The sequence below is a fragment of the Apis dorsata genome, unplaced genomic scaffold (assembly GCF_000469605.1).
Source record: "Apis dorsata unplaced genomic scaffold, Apis dorsata 1.3 scaffold_117, whole genome shotgun sequence".
In the NCBI taxonomy this organism is placed as follows: Eukaryota; Metazoa; Arthropoda; class Insecta; order Hymenoptera; family Apidae; genus Apis; species Apis dorsata.
The window spans coordinates 777,510-799,591 of NW_006263411.1; the positions used below are offsets into that span (position 1 = coordinate 777,510).

A 22,082-nucleotide genomic window follows, 5' to 3' on the forward strand; every position below is an offset into this window, starting at 1 on the left:
ACCCTCGATGACCGGTTTCTTGACCCACCACGCGAACAAGTTGCACATACTCTCCCCCATCTCTGACAAATCGTCCCAAGAGCCCGCGTCCGAGACCTCGGACAACAATCGGAACAACAACTCGCAGAAAGCCTCGCCCGAGGAGAACGTGACCATCGAGAACAACGTGACCGCCACGAACAACACTAACACCAACACCGGCAACACGAATTCGGTTACCTCGCCGATGGACACGTCGTTCAAGAAGAGGCGGACGCCACAGAACAAGAATCTGATCAATTTGGCCCTGCAATCCTCGTCGTCGGGCGATGCGGAGATCCAGGGGTCGGACAGCGGGATCTCGATCGAGTCGCGGGCCGGGATCAAGTGCAAACCGTTCGGTTTCCACTTGTTGAAACCGCAATTGGACAACATCAATCTGGTGGACAACGAGCCCGAGCTCTCCGATCTCCCTTTCGACATGCCGAAGCTGCGTAGAAGGCGATTGCTTATGCAACAGGACGCAACCACGTCTGGGAGCGCGACGAGCGTGGATTTGAGGGACTTGCCGTTCGATATGCCGAAACTGAAAAGGAGGCTCAGATGCATGCAGAGCACGGAATCCAGCGGATCCCAGGCATCCTCCAGTCTTTCCGTGCGTGATGTAGAACCGCCTGCGTTGTTCGGTAAGTCTCGCAACTGATTTTGATTTTTATTCGAAGAGGGTTTGGCGATCATTTGATAACGTTGCGTTTGGTGTACTGAAATTTTCATTTGATATGTCATTTGATTCAATTATTTGAAGCTCAAGTTTTTTTAAATGAAAAAGTAGTAAAGATATCAGAGACTTCTGTTATGTTTTTCCTGTTGGATTAATTACAATAGAATTCTGCTGCATTAATATAATTGATTGATAAAATGACATATAAGAATTTTCATAAGGGAAATTATAATTTCTATCAATCTTTTTCGTCTTGAGGAAAATGACACGCTAAAAATTCCTTGTCCAACGAAGTAAATGGTATCTCCCTTCTTTAATCGAGCGTCTAGCCATTAAAAACCGTACTTTCGGCATCTCGAGATGAACTAAATACTTATCAACGCAGGGGGACACCGTAATTTGATGCTGATCGTTATGAACCTTCCAGACAGCGGCTAATATCGTTAAGCTTCACTTAGCGCTTGCATCCCTCTCAGAGCCTAAATATTTAACGTTATCAACACACACATCCCTTGATATAACACTTCGTACACCCTTTTCCTATCTATCATCGTTCTCTCGAATTGGAAAAAATCCAGAAATGCCATTCGTATAAAATAGAGAGAGACACGTTTCTTTTTAAATCCTTCGATCTCTCTCGTTCAATTATATCGTATTAATTTATCCTTGCAATCAGGGTGTTTCTTTAAGGAACGTTCCTTTAACGCAAGTTCGAAAGTTTTAATTAACGTCGCCTCGTGTGTATTTCCCTTCGAAACTTTCCATTGTTTGGAAAGTCGTGAAATGTTTCGAGTGTACTTCAGCAAAGTGAACTAAAACTTTTCAAAAGCGTGGAAATAGAGTACTTGTCACTAGAGAAGTGAGAAATCCAGGGAGGCTTAACTCGATTTGTCCGGTCACGACGAATCAGTTATGCACTGCTTGCCGCTGTATAAACACAGATTACTCCCAGTAGTAATGCGACGCATAACACGACGAACGTGAATCTATTATCGTGATTTGCACCTCTGAATCTCGTTCGTTGGTTTGAACCTTTGATGAAAGGTAAATTGGACGAAGAAACGAATTAGTAATTTGGGCATCTGGAAAAAGAATATATATTTCATAGAATTTAGAAATAACAATTAAAAAAAAAAAGCATCTCTCTAATTAATTTTGTAATATTGTATCTCGAAAAGAAAAAGAAAAACGAGAAAGATATTTTTTAGGATTTTTTCAAGGGGAAGAATTATAAAGTTGATTAAAATTTTATCAAGATAAAAGTTATACAGAGTTTTTAAAGGATTTTAAATGTACTTACTATAAGATATGTTTTAAACTTTCTTTAAGATAAGATTTCTTTTATCTTTTTAAATTAGAACATCGACTCTTATATATCGTAATTCTTTAGGAAATTAAAATACAAATCTTGTACAATTAACTAAAAAAAAAAAAAAAAAAGAAAAAAAGATTAATCAATCAAAATAGCAATTTACGCCATCCAAAGATCTGATGGTTCAATACTTTAATGCTCCTTCGATCGAAGAAAGATGGATAGAGGTAGGGATTTGCTCGTAGATTTATGCGTCATCGATCACCGATAGCCCTTAATACTTGAATTTGGCCACGATTTGCGGGCTGCATCAGCAGGCGTTCGGAATTAATCGGCTGATTAAGCTTCTGGTCCCTCGTTCTGCAACCAGTGTCGCGCTCACGAGCTTCCCTAAGTTGTGCGCCTGATGGGAGTTTGAGCTGGCAACTTCCCTCCAAGCATCGAAATTGCGAAAGCTCTAACGCGTGAGCTTCGGAGTGACATTGCCTACGGGCGAAATCAGCGCTGTGTAGGGTAAATAATGGTACATATTAGAATGATGCCAATGCGTTTGTGTGCAGTTATCTCTCGTTCGTATAAATGGATATTTCTTTAATCTCGTTAAACTCTTTTGTTTAAAAGAATGTATCATCGTTGAATTTCATTAAATTTTATTTGTATTTTCTTTGGTACGATTCTTGAATGAATTTTCAGAAAAGAATTTCGTATCATCCAAATATTATTTAAACATTTGTTTTTTAGTTGATTTTTCTTCGAATATATATAAATGATTGGTCTATATGCAATTAAAAAGAAAAATGGAGTTAATATTATTTCATTGATTTTTGAAACATCAGTTTGTAATAGATTTTTATTTGAATTATTTTGCAATTGTTCAAAACACACGAAAATATTAAAAATAAAATTTTGAACAATTTTTGTAGGATATTTTTGTGCACTTATTTAATTTAATATCATTAATTGTTATTAGATCTTCGTAATAAAATCTATTAACAAATATTTTTACAATAATAATATGTATCGTGCGAGAAATATCCATATATTTTTGAACGAGAATACATATATTGGTAGAGAAGATAGGTTAACGGAGAATATAAAAATGAAAGAGTTATTTTTAATTGATCGAATGTCAATAAATGGACGAACGTCCAATGAATCGATTCTTTCGAAAACATTGGATATTGGAAAATTAATGGTTGAAGTAAAAAGAGAAAAATCGCGAAGATAATGAATTTTTTACACTTTGATAGGATTTGATTTTTCTTCGAAAATCTTTTCACAAGATAAATATAGAATTTTTCAAAAATATTTCTATAATTAAAAAAGATCGTATAAATGATATAGAAATATTATAGTTCAACTATTATTTTTTTTATCAAAGTTATACAAAATATCACAAAAAGTAATAACTCTTACATATATTACCAAAAATTTCAATGAATTCTCTTATTTATTCCATCTTGCCATATTTGATTTCCTTCGAGCCTCCATTTTCGTACATCCATTCATAGCCAAATTCTCGATTCTTGTGATCAGTCGAGTCAGCTGTGATCGTATCTAAATGACGTTTTTTTCTCCACCCTGATGGATCGTAAATATGGATCGTCGACACGGATAGTAAGCTAAATCACATTTTGAAGAGGGAAAGGGGATGTTTCGCACGTGATTGAGAACAGATTCCCGAAAATCTTCGCACTTTTTTCCATCGTCCAAAGTGTCGACAATTACAGTGAATGGCAACTCTTAAGCGCGAATGATGGATCGGTGTATTTGTTTCTCAACCCGGGTGATTTTATGAAATCGCATTGATGGATCGTCAATGGTACAAAAAAATACTAATTTTCGAAACAATTGGCAATCGTAGAAACTAATAAGATGGCCTATAACAAATTTAACGAGAAAAAGATTAATATCGATGGATGGTTTTTCTATTCTTTTCTTCTTTTCTTATTGAATTGATGGATCGTTGATAGCACAAGAAAATATTAATTTTCGGAACAATTAGTCTCTGGTAAAAAGTTTCTGGTCAAACGTAATACGAAATTCATTAAATAAAATGAAGAGACAAAATAATAGAAGAAAGTATCTCCTTAATAAAGAGACATTTTTTTTTCTTTCTTTTTCTTTTTTTTTTATTTCTTATTAAGGATTGATTTATACTTAAAAAAATTACAATTATTTTCCATATTATTATCACGTTTGATCAAAAATTTTTTACCAAGTATAATTTAATAAATTAATAATTTAATAAAAATGCATGAAAGAAATACTTTTTATCAAAATACACATCGAATTTAACAAGAGAAACATTAATATCGATGATACAGATTTTTCGTTTATTTATTCATTTATTTATTTTTTTTAATGTTGCTGATGTATTAGATTCAAGCTTTAATTGGCCTTCGATCAACAGCATCGCTTTTCTGTCAGCGACAATAAGCTTCGTGAAAATATTACATCATTTCAATGGGGGTAATTGGAAGGCAGCAAGGCGTAACACGTTAAACGCTGTACAATAATGAGTAGCTTGTGCGTGGGCAGTTTTTGTGTAGATGAAATCGTATGGGTGGTCTCATAGACGATTTTTTATTTTCGATGAAATAGAGGGAACGATGTTCACAAGAAATACTACGTTTCACTTGCATTTTTTTCTAATGTCTCATTGATAAATTGATAGATAATAGATCATGCCTTTATTCCTTTCCAAATTATTCCAAACGATAATTAACATTTATCTTCTCTTAACAAAATAATTATTTCAATAAATCTGAAAGTGATTATCGCTTTCTTCATCTATGAAAATTTAATTCTCACATTTTAGTATACATCTACTCGATACACGTTTCATTATAATCCATCTATGAAAATCACGATAATAATAATTTCGACAGAAACGTACGTAAAAATCCGCAAATAAGCAAGTTAAATTCAACAAAAGATAGGCAATCCAATGTTGAAAACAAAGAGAGAGAGAGACATTCGATGAAACCTGTTCAAATTAAAAGCATAATCGTTCCACGATCTATTAAACTCCTCGAAAGAGTTTATCCCGTAGAATTAAACGGGGTATTTTCCGAAAGGGTGGTTTTCGATTCGCCCCTCGTTTTGTCCCCCTTTCGCTTTCTCCTTTTAGCGTTTCATCCGACGGACGACTAACCCGGAAGAAGCACGGTTCCGCATTGTGCTTCCGAACAAAACGTCCGAGGTTGCACCCGTTAGTTCATTCGTGTCCACAATACGCGTGGGCCCAGTGACGCGAATATGGAACGGGGCTCGAAATCCGCAATATCTTTGTCTCTGTGTGCTCTGCACGTGCTGTGTGTATTCGTGGCGTGTGCATTCTTTGCACGGGCGGAAGTGGAGGACGCGCGCACGCGCGCGACACGTGTGTTTCGTGCACAACAGGTTCAGCAGCTGGAGATCCGCCGCTGTCATCGGTAACCGTGTATTGGAAGTATCGGAAATATTACGCCCTACTTGCGACGCGACCGTGCTGCCACTCTCCGTGCAAACCGCTCTTTTAAACGTCAATGGCGACCCCTACGTTGAGCTTCCTGTCAAAGATGCATTTTTTGCGGACGGCTAAAAATAGCCCTGGATCGATCCTCGTTTCCTTGGAACTTTCGTTTCGAAATTTGGCTAATTTGATGCTCTGGTCGTGCTGGGTAGAAAGTTTGTATATGTCTGGATATATGTTCGAGCTTATATTGTTTTTGGCTTGGATTTGTATATCGAGTTTTGAGGAAAATTAAATTGCAAAGCAAAAAGTTAATAGGTATTAATTATTCGAAGTTTGAATTATAGTAGATTAATTGAATTAGATATTGGCTGACTTATGATATTGTTATATCACTGTGGATAGGAAGTTTGTAGAATATTCGTTACATTCCTCCATCGAATATAGCCATTTTTTCGTTCTGGATTACGAAATTCATAATAGTTTCTAACGTCAGTTCAAATTTTGTGGTTAATCAATAATTAATTGGTAATCCGATTATTAGTAATGATTAATTACTTGTTTTTTATTACTTAATCGAGAAGAAACTCGTTATTTAATTATCTATTTTAACTACTTAATATTAATTTTATGTTAATTTTGTCTGATAACACGTTTCAGGTATCAAAGGTTAACATTTACGTATATTATATGCATAAACGTTTATGCAGTCACGTTTACAGCATGACAACGTGGTAATTGCATGGCAAGTCCGTTTGTACTCTAACATCTACATCCGTCGTCAGACGTCATATTCTTGTAGGTAGTCTCTTTGATATAAAGTGCATACTATTTCACAAAGCAGATCAAAAGTGTTTGAAATTGTGAACGTACCTAATGTTCCTTTGAATAGTATCATGCGATATATACATTATATAGAACTTTTAAATAGAAACTTTTCAAAATTTACAGTAATTCATCATTCTATTTTAATTAAAATTAATTAATATAATATATTAAAATTTATCGATGAATTGTAAAAAAAACTTCGCAAAATTTTATAGTGTTGTTAAAATAGTTATATACGATATATTTATTTTCGTAAAAACAATTTAAATTCTTGTTATAAGTTTCATTAATAACTAATAATAAATTAGCTATTATATAAATTTATTGAACGATATAAAAATCTTTTTAATGAAAATGAAGTGTAGAGAAGCTTAGTATATGCTTTATTTAGCATACAGTGTCTCATTACGCAGAAGAAGTGGAAGGTCAAGTTCAATCCTTGAGCGTTGAAACGAGATCTGAATTAAACGGAAAACTTCGTAGTCTACGTAACTTAATATCCGCTTCCGTATCTGGAATCTGGCTCTTACAGCCCTGTGAATTCGACCGTTTCGCATAGCTGAATAGATGGAGTATTCGAATTATGCAGCTGACGAAATAATTAGGATGCCAGGCCGTCGAAGGGGATGTTTTCTTGCTTCTTGTGATTCGTATCCACTATAGATTATTAAATATCTCTTGAATTTAACATATTAATATTAATTTCCTATTTATAAGCTTGATAAAATATAAAGAATACATCATTGAATTGTCATAAAATTAAATTAAATCGTTCTTTTGAAATTAATAGTATAACTTATACGCTAAATTTATTATTCATTATTTCTATTTTTATTATTTCTATTCTTATTTCTATTTATTATTCATTAATATTCCAATATATAATTTAATCTTTCATCTTAATTTTCTTGTTAACGTTAAATATTTCTATTCTTTAAATTAAACGTAATACGTGAGTTCGATATCGTAATAAAATCCTTCTTTCATCCTAAGGAACATTAATCGAACCAATAAATATCGTCTTCGTATCGAGAAGTTGCACACCTGCATTATCGTATCGAGTTTTCCCCGTATTACGATCGTAGATAACAGTTACGACACTGTAAATCTCTTGCAGGAACAGTGTGATCCGTGATTTTTAGCATCGAAAAGCCGAGAAAATTGATATTCGCAATCTCAGCGAAGGTCGATCTATCCTCGCGTCTGGACCATTTAACGGGCAGCTACGTTGATCGTTAATAGGGTGAAAAGAGAGAGAAAGAGAGATAGAGAGGATGAAAGGAAAAAAGCACGGTATCTCCCTTCTCTCGGTTGGATAGGTACAACGAGAAAAAATTCAGCTGGTAAAGTAAAGGGGAGAAGACTTTTGCTACTCGTATTTGAATTACTCCCGTTTCCCACCCGGTTTCTTTTGTATCTGCGTGACATTTACCCCCTGAGAATCGCTAGGTAAGGGAGCTATCGATCTCTTTTCTATTTCCAGAAGGGCTATAATACTGATACATCTTTCGCTGATTCTACCTTTTAAAACATGATCACATATATTTGATTTAGTATTATATCATGATGAGAGAAATTAAATGGAAAAAAATAGTGATTTATAGAATTTTATTTAATCTCTATTTCGAACGTCTAGTATTTTGTACTAGATTTTTTGATTCTTATTGTATATTGATTTTTCCAAATCTTTGATTAAAATAATGTTGTTAAATCCTCAATTTCAAAATTATTGTTATTGGAAAAATTCTTCTGTTTGCTTTATTTCAATTTATTTATACTTTCGAAAGTATAATATTTCATGATTTCATATAATACATTAATAGGAGCAAATACATCTTCTCACAAAAGCAGTCCATTTTTTACGTTCTATGTATTTTCACGTGTTCCAGTTCGGGAACAAACACAGATCTAATTTGAAAGATTTTCAAAGGGGTCGAGCTCTTCCAAGTCTTTGGAGAATAGGATTGAACGCAACTTTTTCTACAGTTCTTCTCTTTTTACATTTATACAACGTAAAACAATCATTTTACTATCAGTACAAAAACGAAATATTCATTATCACTTCATTTCATCGAATTGAATTTCATATTCGTCTTGATTGACAAATTAATTGTCTCACTTATTGAATAATTTTCGATGATAATTAAAATAAAAAAGAAAAAAAATATTCGTATTTGGAATTTATTTCGATAGAATATAAACATCCATATCGATATTTATTAATAAATTATTGATATTTGTTTTTTTGTATATTTTATTATTGAGTTATTCATTGAATTTTCAAATTTTTTTCATTATATAACCAAGGTTTGGCAATGAATACGAGCAGAGATATTTCAGATGTTGTTCTATATGCAAATGTACACATGGTTTTCTAGGCAATAAAATTCAAAATAGCAATTGTACTTGGATATCTATTACTATTTTACGATGTTATCGAAGAAATGTATTTTATATCTAATCGAACTCTATATGCATACTTTACTGATGTTTTCTGCCAATTCTCTTATCAGACAGTTACATTTTGGTAGTTGTCCAAAGTGCCTCGTAGAATTTTATAAACGTGTACCATTTGATTGCACAGAACATTCAACTGTCATTATATAAAAATATTTTTTGTGTAAACAAGGCATATTTTAAATAATTTTTACTTATATTTTAACTAATCTTGGAATAATATTAATATTTATTTTTTATTTTAATATCACGCGAAATATCATTTTCTGATTAAAATTTGAAAAAGATTTTAACGATTTGACTAGCAAATAATATTAAGATAAAATTCATGAAGATTCGAATGTTTTATACCAATTTTTAACGTTTTTAAAAATTTTAATTTAATCTCAATTCTATAATACAATCTCAATCCGATATACAATTCCAAACTTTATAATCAATTTTAACCCAATCCCGTTAAAATTCCATTAAATGTTTACAAACCCCGAAAATCACAGTTACCCTACTATATACCCGTCACAAATTTTTGTTATTTTATTCCGTTTCCAAACATGTTACACTTCACTCACCATTCGCGGTAACGTTATTTTATACAGCGAATATTTTCCCAAGTGATACGAAAACAGGCAGAGTGACAATGGTGTTTAAACGAAAACAACAAAAACCGCCGAATCGGCGATATTTGCGATATTTCCACGCGAGAGAAAGAGTTTACAGACTAGTCACCGTCGAATGAAATTCAACGAAGTAAATTTCGCCGTATCTAACTAGATTCTGTTCCCGATGACATGTTCCCGCTGGCAGCAAAAATACAATTTTCGTCTGTCTGGTCGTGGAAACGAGTCACGTACGATTTACCTCGCACGAAGCCAATTGCATGCTGGTACCTTCGTTTGTTTGGTATGTACATTCGACTATCGTTAGACGTTTGGTAGAAGGCCAACCAAGAAACGTCCATCAAGAACAGCTAAATTCGTGGGCTGTTCGCTCGTCGACGACCGGATTTTAACGATTTAACGCTGCTCACTAATTGTCACGCTCGACGAAATTCCTAAATGGCGCAGGATCCTTAGGTTCGACTACCTCAATGCAAATTCCGTGTGAACTTGTTTGATGGTAACCTAGTTTCTCTTTTATTAACGCTTCCTTTTCACTAGATCTAGTAAATTCCGTTTTAGTGACATTTCTGTTTTCAATTATATCTCAATTATATTTTTTATCCTCTATATAATTTATCGTTGATATTTCAATTTTTCACAAAATTGCTTTCTAACGACTTGTTACAAGATATTTTCACAATATGGAGCATTAAAATAATATTCACACATATGTATCGTTTTGTTATATAAATATAAGAGGAAATAGATGAGTCTTTGGGTCATTTACCGCGTAATTGGTCTGAAACCTTAGGTATCGATACACGTTATGGTGTGAACGAACCGGTGATCCTCGAACAAATTGCACGATACATCGACGAGAAGATCGTATGTGCGTAGGGTAGTTCATATTTCATGAGGATCGAGCTGTATCAAGCATTCGAAGCAGGTTCGAAGTGTTTGTTACCCCCGTCGATAAGGGGTGGTGGGGTCGGCTGGGGATTGGTAAGAGGAGTTGTGTAACTGCAACATCTGTTGGCGAAGATCTTAAGGTCTATCCCCGCATTGGTATCCCGCATCTGTTGTTCGAGCGTTTCGACACATCGCGAGCTTTCCTCCATTCGGAGGAGGGTGAAAGCGAGGCGCCGTTGAAAAGATTCTTCGAATCATAAAGAGGCGCGAAAAACGGCCGAACTTACGATCTCACCGTGACTCGAGATCCGTTTTCAAGGATTCGTAGGTCGGTTAGAGTGGCAATAAGATGAGATTTGAGAATGAGATTGAAAAGTGAGGGCGAAGGAAAGGGAATTTTTTTTTTTATTTTTTGAAATCAATGATATTTTATCAAGTAAATATACGTCAAAATATACTATATTATAATTTTGAAAGATACTATAAGAAAATATTGAATTGATTTTTATTATCTTGAAATTATTTTTATTAAATCATTATTTATAGAATAATCGATATTTTATTTGTTAGATTATACACATTAATTAAAAATGATTGAAAGATCCTATATACATTTAATTTGATAAAAATTTTCTCTTTAAACGATAGATTTAAAAAGATTTTTCAAAGGTAGAACGGGGAAACAAATTTCTTCCATTTAACGGTGTAACAAGTTTCTTGTGTCTCTGCTTTTAGGGTGAACATTCTCACCGTACCGTGAAGCGCAATTTTCGATCACAACTCTTGCGTGAAACTCTCCGACATCTGCTTGAATCTTCGATTTTTTTTCTATTGGGGGAGACTTTTACACGACTCACTCATGAAATATTTTCACGAAGCACAACTTCGCGAAACTTTCCACTCTTTACTTTCTTTTGATAAAAACGAACGTCTTTCTTTTAAATATATACCATATCAAGTTAAAAATATCACTTTAATCGAGCATGCTCATCTTTGGTCATCAAATTATCCGCTGAAATATTTCTCGAAAATTCCAAAATTAAATTTGTTCCAACGATTTAACGATCGTTTTAATGTGTAATAAAGAAATGATATAAATAATTCTGAGAACCAAAGAATTTTCCAATATCTTCTTCAATCGATTCAAAACTATTCTAAAATCCCATTTACATACAAAAGAGAAATCATTTTTAAACTATTTTCATCATGGCTAATGAAACTGTAACAATTTCTCTCTTCCATTAACATCTCTTCTTCTTCTTTTCTTTTTTTCATGCCACGATTTTATCTACAAATCATTCAGACACAATTCCGCTTTAATGGCACACAAAGAGTCGATGCAATCGTCGACGATCCTTCCACGCGTCGTCACATCCTCCCTCCTCCTTTCCATCATAATAAATTCTTCGCCACAGTAAATCCGCACCACGAATTCCACTCGTTTCCGCAATAAATCGTGGACTATGTTTGATTCGTCCACGAGAAGTTTCGATTTTCCGAGCTGACACGCCACGCGTATATCCTGATTTTCACGGGGAATTAAAACTTCTCCCGGTTTCCGGCCTCCGGCTATATACACCGGGCCGGGGACACGGCGAGATTTCCGGCGACTTCTCCGTGACGAGGAATTTCCCTCGAGACTTCAGCGACTGGCTTTCCCTAACTTTCAACCATTGGATCGCTTCTTCCTTTCTCAACGCACACTCGCCCGAGATGATATTCCTCGTGTTTCGTGAGAATGATGCGAGAGAATATTCTCGTTTGTTTATTGTGGATACTTTGTGGATAGATCATTCCATGGAACGAGATTTGATGAGCATAGTTTCGAGGGTTTCGTGATTGGAGTTATTTTGTTTTGTTTCGTGGAATTGGTTGAGCGAGGAACTTGTATACAGTTCTTTTTTTCTGTTTTGAATTTCTTTTAGAGGAAAGAAATTCTTTTATTTTATTCCATGAAGCGGACAATGTTTCGTAAAATGTATTGTATTTCGTAAATGTATTGTAATGTATTTATATTGTTATCTCATTAGAAGAAAATGATATAAAATTTTATTGCAAAATTATATGTTATGAATAAAAATTATATATGGTTTTTTTTTTATTAATTTATGAATATTTCTTTAGATTATTTTAATTAAAAATTTCTTATTTTTTATATATTATTTTATATATTACACGAATGAAATAATGTAATAACAATTATCCAATCCGAAAATTCTGATTTGAATGAAAATCTCTACATACTCACATAAAATTTCCTTAAAATTAATCTTCGTGAATCATTATGACTTAATTATAACCTTTTATTAAACTCATCTCGCCTTTCCACTTACTCATCCACATTTCTCCATTGTCAAATACTATCACTTCTTTATATTTCTCTACATCTAGATAAATTATTCCAGCAAAACGTTCGTGGAAAGACTTTCCAATTTCCTTCGTTTCATCCAAGAATTTTCGCCTTGATATAACAAATTTCCAAAAGTCTCTCGTTCCATATCGCGACACGTCCTCCGCGTACAAATAACGAAGACACTTATTCGCATACCGAGGGCGTATTCTTAGCTCACGCACTCGCGGCTCTCCTCGCATTTCCCGAGGGAATGCCTTCTGGAGGATGGAGGAGCACCGCGAAGAAATTGATTGAGACGTATCTCCGTCTGAGACGGATATTAAAACAGTCTGCGAAGGAAACGAGAAAATAAGCGTACGGGTGTCAAGAGAAGAATTTCCTGAAAAGAAGGAAGAGGGGCAAAAATTGTGGGTGCAAGCGCGTAAGAAGGATAACGATTAATCTCTGGGGAACGCGTGTTTGTGGTTTAAGATGGACTTTTGGTCGTGCTCGGTCGTTTGGACCGAATTATTGAAGTCGAACTGCGGATAAATTTGGTTGCGGTTGGATTGTTGGAAATGGGCCATCCGCAATTATAGAGTTCCTTCGTCTGTTTTTGTGAGATGTTTATATAAAATATTTAAATAAGTATTTAATTCTTAACATTTTGCATCGCTTTTTGATATTAAATAACAATTAAATATTAAACAAAATTAAAATTAAAATAAACTCAAATACAGATAAAAAATAGTAACTGTTTATAAAATATTAACTAAAATCATCAATGTTTACCAAGAATTCTATGAATTTTTCGATGAATACATAATTTTATTATTTAAAATCACATCCCAATTGAAGAAAAATATACAGAAATATATTATTAATTCTCAATTTTAATTCTGAAAATATAAATATGAATCATATGGATTATGAGGTATTAATAAATATATATATATATACAATACAATTATTATATTGATAACTGATGGATTTATATAAAAATAAAAATTCCGATACAGTGTGTTGGATACAGGAGAGTACAAAATTCCATTCGATGTGATAGCAGAAAAGGGTAGAAAGAGCGAGAAATTCGTACAAATAAATCGAGTTGTCCGAACAACCGGATTAAATTTAATAATAGAGATACGGCCAATCTCGGAGAGTAGTAGGTAGCTTCCTTCTTTTCGTTAATGTTTAACTATGCTTGAAACGCACGCCGTGTTAGATGAACCGGAAGACCGCGTGGATGCGGCCTTTCGAAAGTTTCTTTCGCTGTTGCGTGTACGAAAACGATTTATGTCGAGTGAATAATTCAATCGAATCGAGCTCCCTTGCTCTCGAATTCTGTATCTGCCAATTGTCTGAGAGATCTAATGGCGATGAAAACATGAAGAAGAACACCTTGTTCTTCGAGTTGAAATATTATTGGATCAATATTAATATTTAATCTTTTAATTTTTTTATTTTATAAATCAGTTATTCAACTTAGAAATTTCTTCTTTGACATTTCTGGAGATTGTGGAGATTAGATAAGATTAAGACATTTCTATGTCGTGGATTCTAAATCGATAAGATGAAGTCATGATGATCCTATTATACTTCTTTCTCCCTCCACCCCATTCTTTCGTAAGATGTTCTTTGTAATTTTATCTTTAAAGGTCTATCCATTATCCAAGTCGGTTATTGAAATAATGAATCGTATCAATTTTAAAATTTGCAGGTAATCGATTTAATATTTAGATTCTCTTCTGAAAACTAGAATTTTTACTTTTTATTTCAATCAATTATTTCGTGAAATAAAATGTAAGAAACTTTGTAAATTCTAATATTTAGAAATTTTTAAACACGTAATTAGAATTAGAAAATCAAAACGTGTAAGAATTTGAAAATAATTTCTTACAGAAAGAAGAAAATTATTGACAGTATACTTATTAAAAATTATTTTTTAATCTTCATCAACATCCTTTCTATTATTTTTAAGAAAAATAAATTTATAAATTCAATGAATAATTTTATCCTTTCAAAACCATATTTCACAAAAATAACGATACAAATATAATTTTCATGCCTCGCAAAAAAGTACTTAAAGAATTTGTTGCACATCAAAACTCAAATTTAAAAATTTAAATGGACATAAGCCTTATAGCAACAAACCAATTACTTAATTAACGCACGACAAATCAATCGTAAGAGGAAAAGAAAATGCGAGGAACTTGAAAGATTTATTGCGCAACATCAAACGATATTGTTAACGTTCTAAACCTCCGACCGTACAAGCTCATCCATAATGTATAGAGAATATCTTTCCGAGCGATCGTTCGAAACGGTCGTGATGCATTAGCTTCGATCGTGGCTAACACGGTGTTACACCTGTCAGAGCAATCCCATCGTACCTGGATCATGCAACCAACCTTGGAAAAGTCTGACCGCTAAGAGATTGTGCCCACCCCGACAAATGAAATTACCAAGCGCGCTCACTTTCTTGGCCCACGATCCTTGGACCCTCTCTCGATTATCATCTCTCGAACTTTCACGAGAGAGACTGTAATAACATTGACGCTAACCCCCGATGGGAAACTCCCGGAAGAATTTACTTAGCGAAATTTATAAATTCTTGATGAAGCGGGAAGGGATGTTTTTCGTCGTTGTGGAGGATAGGATTGGTCGTTGTTGATCAATATCGTTGGGGGAAGGGATAGATATGTTTCTATTAAATGTAATTTATATCTGATGAATTTGGATTGATTGGGTGGTTAATGATTTGATAATCGTTTTGGAGAAAATATGAAAAAAATTATAGATTGTAATTATATTTTTGTGATTATGGCTATTACATTTATCAATTTCTTTGACGAATTTGAAGTTTTTTTACTTTTACATTTTGGTAAGAATACGAATTTTCTTTGGTCAAATAATTGTTATCAACGAGTTGGATGTAACTTGAAAAATAATTTCTGTCCTAATATATCTTCTAATATAATTATTTTAGACGGACTAATCAAAATTTATTTGTCGCAGTTGATACAATTTTGAAATATTTTCAACATGACATTTAATCAAAGGACCATATTCTAAATGTACTTAATACATTCCCCGTTCATTTAAATGTAACATAATTAAAGTAAGACAAAGCTGACACACAATGAATCATATCTTGATTTCATTTTCATAAACGTCTATTTATCCTCACGCTCATTCCCCCTCAATGGAATCGCAATTTCTCTTCTCCTCGTCTAATTTCGTGGAACCTTTAATAAGCGTAATACCTGACGACTTCAATCGAATAGTAGCCGGCATTCACGAGGAGGAAGGTGGAGATATCTTGCCTCTTGTATCTCGAGCTACATTGTTTACCAGGAGACAATGCTCGTAATTTACGCGTGAATCTTAAGTGGTGGCAGGGTGAAAACTTTCCGACAATCGATGGAAATCCTGCTTAGATGGGCGTGGGAGGAAGAGGAAAAAAATTCGAGAAAGGAATTTCGATTGTATTGTTTCCGCCAAGTGAAAGCGCACGATCTATCCGTGGAACAGACGTTCCATTATCATACCTCGACAATGCAGAATCCAAAGTCACGGTCGATTGTTCCACTTCGAAGAAAGTATTTCTTGCCGGGGATTATCGAGTCTTCGCTCTTTGAGAGGCACGGTTTATTGATGACACGGTTATGTTCTGTCTATAGAATCTATTCCAGCGTCCATTCAAAAATAAAAACTTGATTAATAATGTTCCTTTTGGAAATTATTAATTCAATCATTTTTTTTAAATTTATTTCTTCTTTTAAAAGAGGAATAGATAAATTATTCTTATATTTTGTGCTTTTACTATATTTTTGCGATTAGATTGTAGGACTTTATAAAATAATATAAAATTATTATAATATATACGAATAATCTCTTCACAAATTTAAAAATAATTTTGGAAATATTATATTTCTTTAATATTCCCTAATATTCAATGAATTAATTTATTTATTTTGTAAATTATATTTTATAAAACAAAGTTCTATCATCAATTATCTATCCTAAAACTCGCAATACTCGTCTATCATCATAAAGCTATCCATCTCCTCGCCCAATGGCCACAAATAATAAAAAGAAAAAACCTTTCACGAAATCTTCCTCGAAACGATTTCACTCTCTCATAATCAGTCCACACTCCAACCGACTGTACACAACAAGCGCAGTCATTATAGCGTATCGACCGGGGAATTTACTTCCTGTCGTCGTGAATCTTCGCGAGAGCCGAGGTTCGATTTGTTCCAATTACGCGGAGGGATGCCATAAAATCTGTGAGAGGAGGGAAGGGGAGGTTTCCTCCGTCTACCGCGTCGCGTATAATCGATGTTTACCCCGGGGAATTTCACGGCGTCTAACTGTCGCGTGACTCATTTCAGGCGGCGGACTGGCGCGTCCGAAGATGACACTGAATCTGGACGCTGGGAACGGGACTGGGAACGGTGGAAACAGCGGTCAACTTCCACCTAAAAAACCAGGGGGACTCAGCCTTGGATTGCCACTCGAGATTAACACCGCCCGCGGATCCGCTGATCTGGTCGACGTGGGCCTTCCTCTGGAGAGACAAGGGTGCGTCCTTGTCTCCCGCATAATTTTTGCACTGTGCCTTTTTTTCGCAAATCCTTCCGGTGAAAGATTTTGTTGAACACGAATAAAATTTTAGGAAGAGATTTTTTTTCCTTTTTTGAGAATTTTTATTATACGTTTAATTCTGTGTGTGGAGAATTAATTACTCGTTTAGTGATGTAATTGTTAGTTCTAGTGAAGCCTTTTTTTGAGGATCCAGGATCTTGCGTTGAAAAATTTATGAAGAGATTTTTTTCGTTTGAGAAATATCGTTGGTTGATTGGATAATCAAGGATTTTTTTTTTTTTTTTTTTTTCCTGTCTTTTCTCGCAGATGGTACCCCGGATCCACCAAAAGGATCGAGGCGGAAGCTGTCCTACGACTTCTGAGAGAAGGAAGTTATTTGGCGAGGAACAGCGAATCGACCCAACAAGATTATTCTTTATCGTTAAAGCAAGTGGATATTTAAATTAAGGATTTTTTTTTTTTTTTTTTGTTTCCTGTCTCTTCTCGCAGATGGTACCACGGATCCATCACAAGGATCGAGGCGGAAGCTGTCCTACGACTTCTGAGAGAAGGAAGTTATTTGGTGAGGAACAGCGAATCGACCAAACAAGATTATTCTTTATCGTTAAAGTAAGTGGATATTTAAATTGATGATTTTTTTTTTTATGTAATTTCATCTATTTCTTAACGCGATACCTAATTAAACAATTGAGAAATTCTTTGAATTTTAAAAATTATTCGAGATTATGCAAATTGCATATTTATATTAAGAAAAAATTGTTCTGTTTATTCTTTTCTTTTTTTATTAACAAAGTCTCCGACAAACTGAATAGCGATGAAAAATTTAAATTATTACAAAAATTTGGCATAAATATTTAAAGAAATGTTTTCATTTTCAGGAGTGCTCGCGGTTTCATGCACATGCGTATCCAAAAAAATGAAGAGTTAAACGCGTATATCCTGGGTCAATTTAGCAAACCGTTCGACAGTATACCGGAAATGGTTCGTCACTTCAGCGTGAACCGTCTTCCGATACGTGGCGCCGAACACATGTGTCTTCTACATCCAGTCATAGCTCAGCTTTTGTAGCGCATCTATCGTAGCGCTGTTTAAGGCGCTTCCCACTTTTTGATATCCTTTTACCCACGAAAATTACTCAAAAAAAAACCTGAACAGTACTCTGAAAGTTATTTATAAGAGGGAAAGAGATGGTAGGTATATAAAAGAAAATGTTTCTTGCGCGTGGAGAATGATATTCTACAAGAAATCTAGAATACAGATAAGACACTTTGTCGTTCTAGGTTTTGATAGTGTTCTAACTCTGTTTTTAAAAGAGAATTCAATTAATCTTACGTTCATATTGATACAAGTAACACCGATTTATCAACGATATAAAATTTAATATCTAAAATATATAAAATATTCATTCTATTTATTTTGATAATCTCATTAATCGTGTGTGTTTTCAAAAAATGAAATGGATTTAAAAAAAACATACTGAAATTTAAAAATTTTTTAAATATTTTTTCTAAAATTATCATTGTTTTTGTTTTTTTTACAGTAGTATAAGAAGAATTCTAATAATTTCATAATTTATATGCAGATTACTTATTCGTAGATTTATTAAGATTAATTTTCATTTCATATATAGTAACAGAATTAGAACGATTAAAAACTAGAACGACGATTTGGCACTTCCATTAAAATTTCCATTCCAGTCTCGCGTTCCAATTCGAGGCTGTTAATTTTTTCGAGCTTCCGAGATGGATCGAGAGGGAAAATGAAAAGGACAACGATCGAATCGATCGAGAAAGATGAAACTATTCACGGGAATAACACAGTACAAAACTTGTAATCAGCGAAAAATTTTTCGTAGATTTAGCAAATGACTTTGAAATTAATCGTCTTCGTTTAAATAACTCCATACTATAGCTTTATTAGCCACGAGATGGATTAGTTGTCCTGAAATATTAAATTGCGACGCTTCGACGATATTTTATTCCGATATTCGATCTTTCGTTATTTCATAACGAACAAAGATTATTATAAAGGAAAGAGAACATTTTTATATTCGAAACGAGCGTTCAAAGATCGGATATTCGATGATCGTTTCATTCAGAATCGTCTTCCCCTCCCCCAAAAAAAGCATCGCGCAAATCTACCTTTCTCTGTGAGAGAGAGAGGTCTTTTTATTTTTGCGAAATGGATCAACAATTTCATTCGATTAAAATGGCTTGCATAGGAGTTAATAGGAGTTAAAGATCGCGTAAAGACGAAGATTGTAATAAAGGAAAGTCTGGTTTCTTCCAGAATGATTTTAAAGGAAGGTATATAACGTTTATGTGTATAAATATAAGAGAGTTAGACGAGTGTCGATGACATAGAATGATATATTGCGGAAAGACGAAAAGAGAGACGTGAAGAGTTCGTGGAAGCACCGTAAGAGCTTTACAAAAAAAAAAAATGGTTGTTCCTTGTGCTCGTGGCGAAGCCACGAGTTTCTTGTAAGAAACTTATCAATGGGATCAGAGTTGTCGTATTACGATAATCTAGGAAAAGGTAATACGTGCTTTAGAATTAGATACACACGTAATTGGCGGTGCCACGTGGCCATTGCCGAAGAGCTGGAAGCCAAAGAAAAGAGTTAAGTCGCGTTTTCGTTCGTGCGAGGAAAGGCAGGGAGGAAGGAGTAAGAGGAAGAATGGACGAAGTAACGTGGTTCCACAACCGCGGTTCAAAGTTTGCCAAAGTTTACTGCTAATCGTCTAATCATTTAATCGAGGTTTTTAGTTATATTCGTCGCCATTGATAAGCGATTAGGCTCAGACCGGTAAATTGATCTGACAAATTTGCTTTACGTTGGTAATATTCGAATCGAGAAGAATCGAGGGAAGAATGGACGTGAGCATGATGATGATGATGATGATGATATTTTTTCGTCCGGACTGACCGGTGAAGAAAAGTGAATAAAGATGATCGAGGTCAGCCAATCCGAACCATCGATGGCTCGTCACTCGAGTCATCCGTCCGACAGTCTCTTATTTTTGGGAGATTTTTGCGATAGGTGGCAACCGATACATATTTTTTCATGTGATATTGAATTTGTTACAGAGATAGCCTAGTTTCACCTGTGATCTGTTACTTAGTTCCCTTTATCCATTGTCTGTTGGTCGCTGTGTGCAATATTCTCGTACGTACGATTATGATAATACGATAATAATAATAATAATAATAATAATAACAATAATAATAATAATTTAATAATAATAATAATAATAATAATTAATAATAACGATAGCGTAATAAAATTAACGATAACAATAATTTTTAAGTCGATATTGTAATTGGGTAATCAGCAACGACGCGTTTCTAACGAACGCGACACGAGAGACGTCCGTGGTGTTACAATAATTATTTCGAGATTAGGATTCGATTCGCATACGGTTGTGAACGAGTTTTCTTCTTTTGTTGGTCGATTGAATCTGTGGTGGCACGTAACCAAATATTTTATGTACTTCGTCATCGATTAGACATAATCTAGAGACCACATCATACGTAGATGAGTGCCATGATGCCTGCAATAATCTTAGATACGATTTCTCCTAGGTATTATTTTCTTATCGTTAGATATATTCCATTCCAATTTGTTGATTTGACGAATAATTACCAAATGTATGTATATTTGGCACTCTCTACCATTCCTTTTTTCGATTAGGTTGAGTGTAATACATACACATTGTACTTTAAGCTGCCAGTATTATTAACTGTAATCGATAATGCATATCCATATTAATATTTAAGACATTATATTGTTCCCAATCCTTTAATGGATTATTATCGAGGAGGGAGAAAAAAAAAATAAGTATAATCTATCTGTACGTATATTTATTTGGCATTCTATTTATTGCATTGTGTCGTTATAAGCCAATGATCTTACTGTCATGATTCCGTGTATACCGTTGATTTTAAGATCATAGTGAGGTAATCTATAGTAATCTTATTATTGTATTAGGTATATTTAGCAGACGTAGATTAAAGAAAAAAAAAACGCCGTTCACCAAAATGAATAAAAGGGGAGGAAAAAAAGAAAAAAAAAAAAGAAAAAAAAACACAAGAATAAGGCAGTCGTAAATTATGTGGTAGATACTTGTAGATACTTCCTGTACCTTGAAATTTATATGAAGTAGAATCTAGCCCCAAATGTATACATCATTACACGTATACATAAATATTGTATTATTATTACAAGAAACACTAGCGCATAGTCGTTTGTAGGAAGGTGTGATCGAACGTCAAGATGGGGAAATGATCGAATGGAAAATGGAGGACGAGTCCAATATTATTATAAGAGACTATTCGAGCGCTGTGTACACCCTTTATGTAAACGGTTTTCGAACGGTGTGTGATGTGCAATAAACGAAAAGCGATCTAGTGTGGTCATTATGATGCGTGGTATTTTTATTTCTAGCAGACCACCGATGTTCCAAATCGACTTCACTAGATAGTCTTGTGTACTCCGAAATTCCCTCTTAATAATAAAACATTTAATAAAACACTAGTTTTTTGTTTTCCTAATCTATCGATTATTTGTTGATATTTATTAATAAATTTATTATATGCGAATGAAAAGGAGAAGATGTCTTAGATTTCGATAATTTCAATTTTTTCAATTTTTTTCTTATAGAAATTAATAAACAGATTTAGATATATGTGTGTAGTTTCTTCGATATTTTATATTTTTTTATATTTTTATTATACTATACCTTATATTATTCAGATGATCACAATTTGCTTCAGATTATGATAAGATGATTAAAAAATTTTGAATCAATGATTTCATGGAAAATGTATTTAGATGTTTATTCAGATTTCTATTTAAAGATCTTGCTCCCCAATCT

At 33.9% G+C, this 22,082-nt stretch overlaps 1 protein-coding gene across 1 annotated transcript in view; it reads left to right on the forward strand.

Moving 5' to 3' along the window:
• LOC102679691 overlaps positions 1-18,600 on the forward strand; it is a 136,852-nt gene extending 118,252 nt beyond the window's left edge. The window contains exons 9-12 of the mRNA XM_031508985.1: positions 2-665; positions 16,992-17,181; positions 17,695-17,814; positions 18,084-18,600. Of these exons, the coding sequence (XP_031364845.1) occupies positions 2-665; positions 16,992-17,181; positions 17,695-17,814; positions 18,084-18,273 (1,164 nt within the window). The 3' untranslated portion in view covers positions 18,274-18,600. The remainder of the gene's footprint in view (position 1; positions 666-16,991; positions 17,182-17,694; positions 17,815-18,083) is intronic.
• The last annotated feature ends 3,482 nt before the right edge of the window (positions 18,601-22,082 follow it).